General features: G+C 50.6%; 1 protein-coding gene across 2 annotated transcripts in view; it reads right to left on the reverse strand.

Annotated features, from left to right (window-relative positions):
- Positions 1–12,820, reverse strand: part of B4GALT5 (beta-1,4-galactosyltransferase 5) — a 48,698-nt gene that overhangs the window by 8,310 nt on the left and 27,568 nt on the right. For both annotated transcript variants that reach the window (XM_051633289.1, XM_051633288.1), the window contains exons 2-3: positions 3,295–3,429; positions 295–408 (exon numbers count right to left, since the gene is read on the reverse strand). In XM_051633289.1, the coding sequence (XP_051489249.1) occupies positions 295–408; positions 3,295–3,412 (232 nt within the window). In that variant the 5' untranslated portion in view covers positions 3,413–3,429. The remainder of the gene's footprint in view (positions 1–294; positions 409–3,294; positions 3,430–12,820) is intronic.

Genomic DNA, 12,820 nt, shown 5'->3' on the forward strand with positions numbered 1-12,820 from the left:
GGCTGAGCCTTTCCACCAGCTCCCAGCACACAATCCCTCTTTTGTTTGTGTTTGCCAAGCAATGGGCTCCTGCTTCAGCAGGGAGACAGGCCTCCGACGTAGCAGGGATTAATTCATGTGAGAGGGTAAACAACGATTTCCCAGGAGGGGACGGGGCTCCAAACAGTGCTCCCATTCATCCCAAGTGCCCAGCAGGGAAAGGTACAATGCCAGAGAGCTGGGGAACACCACGGAGTGTGTCCTCCAAAGGCACATGGTGCAGGAGGGGCACAGGGCCATCAGGACGCTACTCACTCATAGAAGGGAGCCTCTCAGGACAGGTGTGGTTGGGGAAGTAGGTAAAGTCTTCAGGAAGAAACGTTGTGGCTTGCAGAAAGGTGTCATTGTGGTTCAGATCAAGAGGATAATCTGGGGAATGGAACAACAACAACAACAAAAAAGATAAAAGTTTACACTTGAGCTGCAGGTCTTTGTTATTTCCAGCCACCTCCCCGTGCCACTGAGAGCAGACTCCAAAGCCACCTATGGCTGAAGATGTCCCCAATGGAATGGAGGTGTCCCCACACAACACGAGCACTACACTTGCAACCCAGCTGCCTTAGACAACACCACAAGGAAACCTTCACATTTTCTGGCCAAAGAAAGAATTTTGAGTGCCACCTTTAAGTAATACAAACAGCTTAAAGTAAAGGAGCACATGGTGCTTGCAAGGAAAAGCTACTTAGCACCGCATCCCTAAAGGACCATGGCACAGCAAGAGGAGACATGCTCCTCCTGTGGGTCCTTTCCTAGTGGTCTCAGAAAGGGAAGTCCCCAGACAGAGCCCAAGGCCAGCAAGGACTGTCAGTGCAGCAGCCTGCACAGGGAAATCCTGCCTTACATCCTCCTCAGAGGATCAACAATAACTATCACATTACATGCAGCCTTTCCTCCTGTTTGTATCGTGCAAGAGCAGCAGAGGCCCCATGCCCAGAAGTCAGGGCAGTGCCCACAGGGCACAGTTCTCCAGCCTCCCCATTCCCCTGCATCCTTTTACCTTCTGGGCAAACCCCTCCAGCCTGTTACACCTGTAACTGTTTTAAGGAGGTTTTCAAATACCCATGAACTTCTGCTTTCTACAGCTTTGCATAAGGCATCTTTAGCTAAGCATGACCTTTATTTTAGGCACTAGAAAAAGTTCTCAGCCTGTAGTAAGGCATCAGCTGCAACAGAAGGATGCTGCCTCTCCACTTTCTCCAAGTATCAGATGCTTAGCAGAGGGTTGGCCTTTCAGTCCTACAGCACACAGGGCACCAGCACCAACCTTACATGCCACAGAGGTCCTGGAAAGTGGACATTTAGCGCTGAGCCACCCAGTCCCATTGCAGGTAGACCCTGGACCCACCAGGACGAGAAGCTCTCATCCTTTCCCATTACCTCACCATGCACAGGCATTCCTGCAGCAGGTACCTGCAGAAGCACACCATGGGGCTCACATTGACAGAGAAGAGAGGAAGGAATGCAGGGACGTGACATTTGCTGCTACCTGCGGGGTAGGATAGGGACAAGGAGAGCCCAAGAGCTGCTCCCAGCAGCTGTGAGCCATGAAGGGGACAGCCAAGGTCTTTGCTGGGTCCCTCCCTGCAGCTGTACCAGGCAGGTTTGCTCTCCTGGCTCTGACAATGCCACACTGCCCACAGTGGGGTGGGGAGGATGCACAAACCAGTGCCACCCACCCAGATCCCACGAAGAGCCGGGGAGAGAAGATACTGATATCTTTCCCCACACAGTGCTAATATAATCTTTGTGGCCACTGTGCTAGGTTCCGTCCAGATGTCACCACCATCCACCATATGTCTGCTTTGACCTGCCTGCCCGGGAAGGTCGACCCAGGACAGTGCACAGTGCTGGTGCATGATAAAACCATCCTTGCAGCCAGGGCTCTTGGGGCAGGAGGGATATCAGCCCATGCCTGCAGAGCTGGGATGGGCAAGAGACCTGAGCACAGCCAGTTATGTACCAGCAGCACTGCTGGTATGGCTGACACTCATGTGGTCACCACTGCTCTGTCTGCTGCAGGCAGCAGGAGCACATAACATTTTTGGAGGGCTCAGAGCCCCGAAGGCCAGGACCACAGGGGAACAGAGGCTCTCATCACTGCAAGTGGAGCATCTAACCCTCCTCCCCTTAGCAGATCAGCTACTTCCTCACCCTGCATCTGCTTTACTTGGATGTTTCCAGCCTTAAAAATAGCCTGGGCTGGCAGCCCTGGCCAGCTCTGGTGGGGAGAGGAGGCAACCCAGGTTGTCAATCTCGTGGCAAGCTGCTAATTCCCCTCCCGTGCCCATCCCTGGTCAGAGTACAGCTGATCTGGCATCTGCACCACCTGCTCCTCAGCAGGCCGGGCAGTAAGGACACAGCTTGTAGCTTTTATTAATAAGGAAATAATCTTGTCTTGTAAAACTCCATCAGTCCCTGCTGTTAAGCCCTCACAGGGGAGGAGCTGAGCTGAGCTCCCCAGCACCGCCTCGGCCTGATGCCCAGTGCACCAGAGTGACACACCGGTGACATGTTGACAGGGAAGGTACATGCTCGGTGTCACAGCAGCCTGAAGGCAATGCCTCACCCTGGCTTACACGCAGCCACTTACATTTATGCTTCACTGTACCATATTTATAACTAAAACTAGTAACCCTGTTATCAGCTTTACATTACAGATGATGAACAGTCTGGGAGTGGGAGCCCGCGACTCCACTCCCCGCATTCTGCCCAAAGTTCAATGTATTATTTGTGGCAGATCTCCAGCCAAGTCATCTCAGTTCATCCTTGCATGGGAGGAGTGAAGCTTACGACCACAGGCTCCTCCATGTGCATGGAGCCAGGGCTCTGTGCATGTGTTTGCCTGGGAAGTTATTTTTTTTAAGTATGAAACCTGATCCTTGCACTGAAATTTCCAAGTGTTTACTCTCAGGACTGGTCGAAGCTAAGAAGTTGAATTCCTGGAAAGCAGAGAGGTTTTCAGCTCCACATCTTGTCATTTGAGGCCTTTGAGGATTTTCACCCCTTATAAAAATTGGAAGTATTTGAATTTTTTTATAAAGAAAAGAATATTATTTTTATATATTTATAGTGTGTGTGTATATATATAGTAATTATCTATATAGTTGTTATATATAGAAATAGAAACCAATTAATCAGTTCCCTCTCTGCATTTACCAGCGCAAATTAATTCCTTCGAGAGAGAGTGGTTCAGATGAACCCGATTTCCAACGGAAATGGCACCTTTGATCAAAATGAGAGTTATTCCAGAAATACCTGAGTCATTCACGCTGCTGTTCCTCTTGGCATAGGCACTGCGGACCACCTGCTCGTACACCTGAGCTCCTATTGTTCGCATGTTCTCACGGATCATGATGCCTTGGGCTTGCATCATGAAGAGGTAGGTGTTCACTGCAAGGCGGGGGGGGGAGGGGGGAAGAAAAAAAAGGGAAAATTTTCATTAGCATCAGCTTTTGTAGGAAAGAGAAACAGGAGTCTGTTGGAACCGCTCCCAGCCTCCTGTTTGGTTTCAGCTCCCTGCTGCCAGGAGGATCCCTGGGTCACATGCGCCTCAGTTGCCCGATGGGAACTGGGAAGGGCACAGAGCAGGGAAGCGGAGGCGTAAGGCACGTTTGGAACCCTGGCTGGTTCCTAAGGGGAATGTACCCAGCCAGGCCTGACGATGCAGACTGTAACACAGGATTGCAGCTTAAACAACAATTCCTTCTGCTGCTTAAGTAGGAAGGTTTAATTGGGAAACATCACTATAACAGGAAACTAAGCTGCACGCCTGGAGACCGGCATTTGTTCCTAGACTGCAGCGCCAAGGGTTGATGCTTGCTTGGCAGAGGCACCTCAAAGGGCACCACAAAAAACATCCCACTGGCAATCCACACATCCCAGAGCAGGCAGCATTTTGCAGCACAAGCCCCCTGGGCTCCTGGGGACAGTCTCCTCCACCAGGCAGGTTCCTTCCCCCCTCCTCTCCTGCTGACTCCGTGCCCTGGCACAGCTGAAGCTGAACCTCCTTAGGTTTCAGCTGAAGCTGACACCCAGTGCTAGCAAGGACCAGCCCTAAAGAAGAGTGGCAGGCACAGCCCTATGTCACCAGCAGCAGGACAGCAGGATGGCCACCCATGGGGATGGCACACAGCAGCACCCCTCGCCAGCATCACAGTACCAGCCACAGCCCCACTGCAGTCACGTGTTATGCTAAACAAGAAAAAAAAAAATTATTTGAAAATAAGGAGATCTAAAAGGCCAATTCTGCACTAGTAACTAAAAAACAGGTCAAAAGACACTCCAGGAGGGGTGAAGAAGGCACCAGGCCAAGGAAACAAAAGAGAAACCGCACAGAGCAGGGCAGTAGCAATAGAAAGTCATCAGGAATCATCCCTAACAGAGAGATCATTTCAACAGCAGGTGTATCACAAGCTGCAACAGCCTGAAACAGGCAGCTGCCAGAGCCAAGGTACAGTCACCACGGCAGCCACCAGTAGTGCAGATTAGACAGGGCACCCCGAGGTGGCACTGCTGTCAGAGAGCAAGGGTGCCCCCAAACACCCCCCATGGGTCCACACACTGACACACTGTCCCCCTGTCCCCTTCCACACCCACACTGAGTCAGCCTCTGGAAGAGCCTGCCCAGATGCATTTCCCAATCCCAACCATATCTTGTTTTCATGCAGCTAAGGAAATACTTGAAAGGGCAATGGAGGCCACACACCATGCCCAGAGCCACCCCACCGTGCTCAGCCTGGGGAATCACCAGATTTTCAGCAAGAAGGGGGTCAGCTGTATTAAGTGTTTGGCAACTAAATGGCTTGAAATGGATTTTTAAGAGCCCATTTCCAGCCTCACCCTTCCCATACATCTACCTTTCATGGTGGAGCCAGCAATGGCACCTTAAGCCAGCAGTTACACCACCAACAAGCAGGACCTGCCTCAGCCACAGCTGCACCTAAACCCACTTTGCTGTCCCAGCTCTTCTGAAGCCAGCTCTGCAACCCAGAACAACCACCAGGTCAGTTAGTGAGAGCTACAAAACAAACCTGTGCTCAGGTGCAGTTTCTTGGCAAGATACTCCTGTTGCAATGACAGTGAGAGGCAGCAAGGGCTGCTCCTGCTCAGAAAGATGGGAGATTCGCTCTAGCAGATCCCCAGGGGCTAAGGATCCAGGAGAAGTTGGCATTTTGATGTGGTACTGCAGGCCAGAAACAAATGTAGCTGAATTTCTCCATGCAAAGCCTCACATCCAGCCCTAAAGCTTCCATATGCTCACACTCTGGACTCCTGCTCAGAGCTCAGCACAAGCTCGCATCACCTCCCAGCACCAGCAGTCCAGCCCCAGCATCCTTCTCCATCACAGCCCCAGCACTGCCTGGCAGCTGCCAACCAGGACTGAGGGAAATGGCAGTTGCTGGGGGAATTAAAAAAAAAAAAAAAAAAAAAGGCTACTTGGGGGTTAGTGGTGAAAAGTGAGCGCTGCCATCGGGCTGGCATGGCCTTGGGGTTGGGGCAGCTCTGTCCCAACCTGCCTGTGCAGACCAGGCAGAGGGTGGGTCTCCTAGATGACCACTACAAGGGTTGGGCAACTTCTTCAGCTCAGCAGCCCACATCAGAGCTCTGCCTTGGTTGCAAAAGGCAACATGGTTAAGAGTTGATGCTTGAGCTCCTAAGGACATATTTACAACATTTTGCCCCAGTGACAGCATCCACCCCAAGCTGCAGCCAGAAGTACTGTGAGGCTCTGTACCAGGAAACAGCATGAACCAACACATCCAGCAACGGGAACAGCAAGCACAGCAGAGCTCGGGGGAGAGCAGCACTGCACAGCCTCACCTCCACCACCAGCAAACCGTGAGGGTCAGAGACTGCCCGGCTGCCCTCCCAGAAACCAAAAGACTAACCGAGAGCAGGGACACAGCTCCTCTCCTCTTTGCATGGAGTGAAGGGCAGCTGAAGCCACTGAGTTGAGATGTTTATCAGGAGCAGGCTGCTTATAAGGGAAGGGGGGGCAGCAAGCCTGCACTTCCCAGAGCTTTCATGGAGCTGGAGTCAGTGGCAAGGCACAACTCGCTGATGCTGAACAAGTAATTTCACTGTCTCCTTCATTATGCCTTCTACTTGCTGGAGAAAGCAGAGCCAGGCTTGATGAAGCATGAAAAAACGAGAGACACAAATCAGCCTCCAATCCTGCCTGGATTAAGGAGCAGGGAGGTTTGTCGGGCGCAGTGAAAGTGCCGCTTGTTCGGCGCTGCCTCAGCAGGCAGACGGAGCAGGGCCTGGGCACAGCACATGACACGGCTTGCCAGGCAGGGCTGGCCGAGCTGCTCTGGGAATCCTGAGCAGACTGTCACAGCAGCCACCATCCCAGGAGAGTGCCAGCATAAACAGCACCAGCTTTGTTTAAGGCAGCAGTTGCCTCTTCATGTATTAACCCCTTTACTCTGATGATTAAGGAGATACCTGGGCACGGATGAGCTGTGCCATCAACATCCCACACACCCAACACCCAGAAACCCCCATGACCCCACAAACCCCAGCTTAGGGATAAGACCTCCTTCTCCTGCCCCCAAAATGAGTCACCACCATGCGATCGGCTTCACAAACCCCATGCTTATCCAGAACATGCCATTGATTTGGGTCAGAAAAACGGATTTAAAACACATAATGGAAAACATTTCACTCTTCATACCCACACGGTGCTTAAATTAATTAGTGCTGGAGCCACCATCAGAGGAGGAAGGAGATGCTGAGCATCCCCTCTGCTGCCCTTGCCAGGGCAGGAACGTGCACCCAACCACTTGACCTGAAGCAGGGCTCAGCCAAAAAGAAATTCTCCATGTTGCAAGATATAGGCAATTTATATCTAATCACACAGGATGATCTCAGAAATTACATTGGCCTTCTGCCTTTATTCCATTTGAGCACAGAGCACTTCAGAACACACACAGGCCACAGCCACTGAGCAGTGGGACAAGGACAGCAGAGGGATTTTAGCTGCTATGAGTTTGGGGAGTAGATGCCCCTTTTCCTACAAATTTCCAGCAGACCCTCAATACCCACGCAGAATATGAATCAGCAAAATGTAAGAATCCATTTTCCCAAATTACTGCCTTAAGATTATTCATTAAACCGTTAAAGGACAAGTCTACCCTGCTGGGATTTAGACACGTAGAAACCATGGTATCTGACCTACAGCTTGGCACCAGCTGGAGCAGAGGCACACAGCTGCAGCCCAGGGCTGGTGCCCCCCTCAGGATGCTGCATCCCAACATCTCTGCTCATAAGCAACAGGGAGTGCAAGTGCTCATCCAAGCCAGCAGTGGATGCAACAACTTCAACCAGGAAGGTAAAGTCCAATTATATAAATGAGTGCTGAAGGCTTCCTGTAATCATTTCTCTGTTGATATTTTCAAAGCACTCCAATCAAGAAACAGCTGACTCTCTCATGGAAAATTAATTTCACTGTGATGATATGTACTAGAAGAGGCAGTAGGATAATTTGCAGCTCAGGAGCTGATTCAGAAGAGGTCTGAGCGTGATCCACACCAGTTACAGACACAGGAAGGGGACAGACCTGACATATCTTGCTTCTGACCTTTCCACCATCTGTGGAAGGACCTTGCTCCAGCACCTCCCTCCACAGGGGATGGCACGTCCCCTGAGCCCCGTGCCAGGAGACAGGCCCCAGGGCTGGGGTCAGGAAGAGGGGGCAGGTGGTTCACAGCAGCCCTGCTTGTCTGCAGCAGCAGCAGCATCCAGCACAGCAGCCAGGCCTTCCTCAGGAAGCAGCAGGTCTTCCTCCACTTTAGCACACTCAGCATTTCTCCTGATTCCTTAGCTCACCAGTGCTGCAGGAGCACAAGAGGGGCTGTTGATGAGTTTATCACGGTCCCACTGCAACATGCAGCCTTCTCCTGCCAGAACCAGGGCTCTGGAGCAGCTGGACCCTGTTCCAGCAAGGGCAGCCACCACCAGTCCCTGTCCTGCCCCAGGTGCACCCACCTCAACAGCACCATCAGAAACCAACGTACAACAGGGACTGAACAAATCCCTTTGCCAGACGTTCGGAAGCTTCAGCAGAGCCTGTGGGATGGCTGCATGTGGGAGACGTGACAAAAGCTCTGAAAGGGGTGAAGGTCCTGCAAGCAGCCAGGGTGGGGCCTGGGTCACCCCAACACCCTGCCAGGGCTGGGAGATCCTGCCTACTGCAAACACCTCCTGCTGGGCCCAGACACAGCCAAACCAACAGTCATGTCTAGGTAAAGCCTCTTTTCTAAGCTCTCCCAGCAGATCCCAGCATCAATTCAGCTCCACTAGCATTAGCAACACAAAGGGGTTTAATCAAACGAAGCCTCCAAGGAAGCGACAGACAGTTATGACATTCTTAAGTCATAAACAGCCTAACTAGGAAACACAGCAGCATCCCATTGCTAATACACCATGAAACCTCTGTCTCTATTACCCTTCCAGTGGCACCACATTCCCCAGATGTACAGAGTGCCTGAACAATTAAATAAGAAGTTCCTCTTAGTTTTACAGAATTTAGCATTAATGCTGTCACTGGCACAACCTACGAATAGCACAGGAAGGAACAATTTGATACGTTAAGTGGTCAAAGAACTAACAGTGCAGCAGCAGCACTAAGCTGGTAATTACAAACCATCCGTCCCCAAAACTGGCAAGTTCACAGTCTGCAAGTGCATGGAGCAAGCAGGGAGATGGGAGACTCCAGTGATGCTTGGTCAAAACCTGTGTATGGAGAATCTGCACCTGAACTGTTGTAGCACAAAAATAACCCTGGGGAGGCTTCAGCAAGGGGGAAGAAAATTCTGATTATTCTAATAGTGCCTAAATTTTTAATATACACATTTAAAGATGGCCACTTCTGGTTGCAATCCCACAGCTGGCTGAGCTAAGGTGTTTGTGCAACTCCCTTTGAAGAGCACTACACCAATTTTAGGATACCTAGCACGAGAAGCATGATGTGCTCTGGACACGTGGGAAAACTCAGAAAGCCAAGGGAACTCAAGGAGCTCTAGCAGCACTAAAGCCCCCACAGAAGGAGTTCTGCACCTCAACAACAGCCAAGGTTTATGGTGAGATTGAACCCCAGGTCACCTGGGCACAGTCACATCCACCAGGACAGTGGCTAGCCCAGTGCCAGTGCTCCCAGCACCCAGCTCCAGGCAGAGGATGCTCCAGGAGGAGCATCCCTTATAAAAAGGGAGTCTTCATCTTCTTGGTAGCCACCCTTTAAGTACTGGAAAAGAGGGCACAGCTTACCCATGCACCAGGGCAGTAATGCTGAGAATAGCTATAAGATCCCACAGGGCCTTGCAGATCCCAAGAGCAGCTCAACTCCCAGGCTTTACTGCAATTCCTCTTTGTGAGGACAGGCGTAGCAGCATGTGCAGGCTGGAGCACAGAGCATAACAAGCATATGCCCAAGTTAAATATTACCCTTCCTATCGAGATTCAGACTCTCCTACTTTAATTGCTGTTCAGGAGATGCAATTGCACATAACTGCATCTCCTGTTTATCCTCCATCCCTCCCTCTCTGCAGCCACGGGCAGCTCTCCCTGTGGAGGGCCAGCCTGCCCTCCCCATCTCACCTCCCTGTGCCAGGGTCAGCAAAAACACTTCCAAGGAGAAAAAGAGCATCAGCTGCCAGCAGATTTCTCTGCACACAGAGCATAAAAGCCCAGCAGTTGCTGGGCACTCGTGGGCACCGCACAGTTAAATGCACAATAAAAGGCTCTTCAGCAGGCAGAGGGAAATGGTTGCTAACCTCTCAGGCGGGCAGCACTGGCAGGCTGCTGCTGGCTACCAACAGCAAACACTGACAGGTCAGAGTTTGTTCATTAGGAGACAAAGTGGTGGAAATTCCTGCACCCTGGACACCATCTCGAAGCAGCAGGAACCCTGACACCCGAGCCTGATGCTCATGCAGGATCAGGATGAGGAAACAAAGGGAGAGCTTCAGTTAAAAAAATAATAAATAAGGCTTATGTGAAAACTTGGGCAAGCAAGGGAGAGGAGGAGCAAACAGATACTCCCCAGTGCTGCCCCTGAAGCAGGAAGGCAGGGAAGGATGTGGGCTGCTCAGGACTGCTCCTTTTCTCCAGGGTCATGGGAATCAGCACAGCTGCAGGAGAGAAAGGAAATCCTCTGCTGCAGGCAACCCCCAGCACCAACCTGGGCATCCTACTCATCAAACAAGCAGCTTTAGGATGTGCAGGAAAAAAAGGGGACATGTGGAGTGCACTGCCCAGGAAATGCATTCAGCCAGGTGTTTTTATCAGGGCTGTCTGTCAGCAGTTGAAACAACTGAGAATACAGGCAGACCACTGCAGAGAACAGAGGCTGGATTTGTATTTAAAATTTCTATATACATCACACACTATTTAAATAGATTCTGCAATTACTAGTTTGTTAGCCTTCCAATAGGAGATTAACTATACCCATTAGAGAGTATAAAATTGTCAAGAGAAAAACAACAGAATCATGGATTTACAAGCTGCACTGTCTGAAGCTTTAATACCCTGACTTTTATGGAGGAAAAGAGAATGGGACTGTTGTTCAGGATATTCCCAAAAAGCAGACAAAGACCTGATTTTTCAAGCATATTTTACAAGTTCAGCATGGCTGAACAAAAAGGCTTATCACATGTACAGCCTCATGCTTGCTGCAACTGAGCAGTTCCGAGATGGTCTGAGATGTTGTTTCTGGTCAGTGGCTTGCCTCTTACACCAGACTGGACCATCCCAGTTAATATGCATTAAACAAATCACTTTCCCACTCGTCAGGCTTAAATGCAGGCACAGGATTTGTGGTTACAGCATCCAGGACAGCATTTGTTCTTCGCTTAATTCAGCAAGACCCGCAGCACATCTTTCACTGCCATTTATGGCTAAAGCATGGTCCAGCTCTTATTTACATGTTCTTTGTCTCTGAAAAAAATCAGCATGGGGAAAAGTCCTGCTCCCTGCCTACTTTGCCCATGATGTATGCATCCCAGGGGACCTGCTTCTTGCCACTGGAACAGCAAAACCTGAGGCAAAGATACTCGCCCCCGCGGTGGGCTTGCCTGCGTCAAGCCACTGGCTGCTTCATGACTCCAACCTCAGAAGGGCAGGATGTGCTGGTGGAAACAATCACCACAAACCACCCCATGGGAGGTGCAAAGCAGGTTGCAGAGTACAACCCTCTGCCCCCACTAAGGCGTTGACTCTGGCAATACCCAAGCACCACACCACAGCATCACTGCTCCCATCGGCAGGGCAATGCCCACCACCAGAAGCCACAGGCTCTTGCCTGACCTGAAGTTGGGTGTTTCAGCTCCTCGTTGGCTTAAAGAGCCCAGACTCAGCAGAAGCACATGCTGCAATACTGCAGCCAGCACCTGCTAGGGAAAATAGTGTCCTGCAAAGGCTTCAGCTCTGCAAGTATAAATGCTGCTTTGCATCAAGCACGATCTACACTGTGGAGATTCCAGCTAAGGAAAGTCCCTTCTGTTGCAATATTCCAAGACTGTTCTGTTGTGATTTCCTTCCTAACTGTTGCCAGGTACTAGGCAAGCAGCCGTTTCAGCAGTCAGAGAAGGAGCACTGCCAGTCCCACCACCATCCCATGCATCTGCCTGGCTCATCTGCTGGAGAGCCTGTCAGCCCTTTCAACTCCTTGAAAAATTTCAGCTTGGAGAACTTTTTTATCGTGTGGGATTATTGTTGTCCCAGATTTTAAAAGGCAGCAGCTTGGAGCTCCCTGCCAAGGGTACTTTCACCATACAGTGCCATTAAGACCCACAGCAGCTTGGCCTCTGCAGTACGATTACAGAGTTGTTCTTGTCTGCAATAATTAAAGACTGTGCTGCAAAGAGTCAGTACAGCTGCTGTGTTTGTACAGGATGAAAAAGCTATCAAGAGGACGCAACTTTGAAGTTCCACCATACAGACCATTACCTATGGGATTTTGTAGGAACTATGATGTCCTAAGACATTTATTAGCTTTGTTACAAGCTAGGTAGCCTTGGAACACCTAACATTTTTGATAGGTTCTCTTCCACCCATCAAGCAAACAGGTAGTACAGCTGCTGTAAATAAATCAACCAATTCCATTCCCAGAGTACAGAATGACTTCATTGGAGATAATTCATCCCTCTATCTATGAATTTATTTAGCTCTTAACTAAGAGACTACACATCACAGCCTGCGTGACGCCTTCCTGGGTGTCAGCAGAAAAGCCATGGCAAGAGAGTGTGTTTGGGATGCCTTGAATAGGGGACAATGGAAAACCCTTCTCTCCATCCCACAGAGTTCTGCCATGTGCTTCGGTACCAGACCCTGGTGCTCAGCACATGCCAGACCCCTCTCTGGGATCAGCCATACAGAGAAGCACTGCGGCTTTCCACAGGATCACCCTCCTCTCCCTCCCTCTGCTGACTTGTCCCTCCTGCCCAGCCATGACAAACATTTACTAGCAGCACTGCCACCCACCGCGGTGCCAGGCACAGAAAACCCCTAAGCCTTATCACAGGAAGGGGGAAAATAAAGTGCCCTGGCATCAGAAGCCAGGTTTGCACCACCCTTTACCATGAGCACCACACTCACAGAACTGTGCCTAACACGCTAACATTAAGTTACATATTAATCCTAGATAAGCAGAAACAAGGCTATTAGGTAAGTGAGCTCAGCAAGGGATAAGAGCATCCACAGCCCCAAGCTGTAACCACAGGGCAATGGTGACATCGCTGACTGCAAGGAATGGAAAGCTTGTGGTCCCCAGACTTCCACT

This window comes from Apus apus, chromosome 15 (assembly GCF_020740795.1).
Source record: "Apus apus isolate bApuApu2 chromosome 15, bApuApu2.pri.cur, whole genome shotgun sequence".
Lineage (NCBI taxonomy): Eukaryota > Metazoa > Chordata > Aves > Apodiformes > Apodidae > Apus > Apus apus.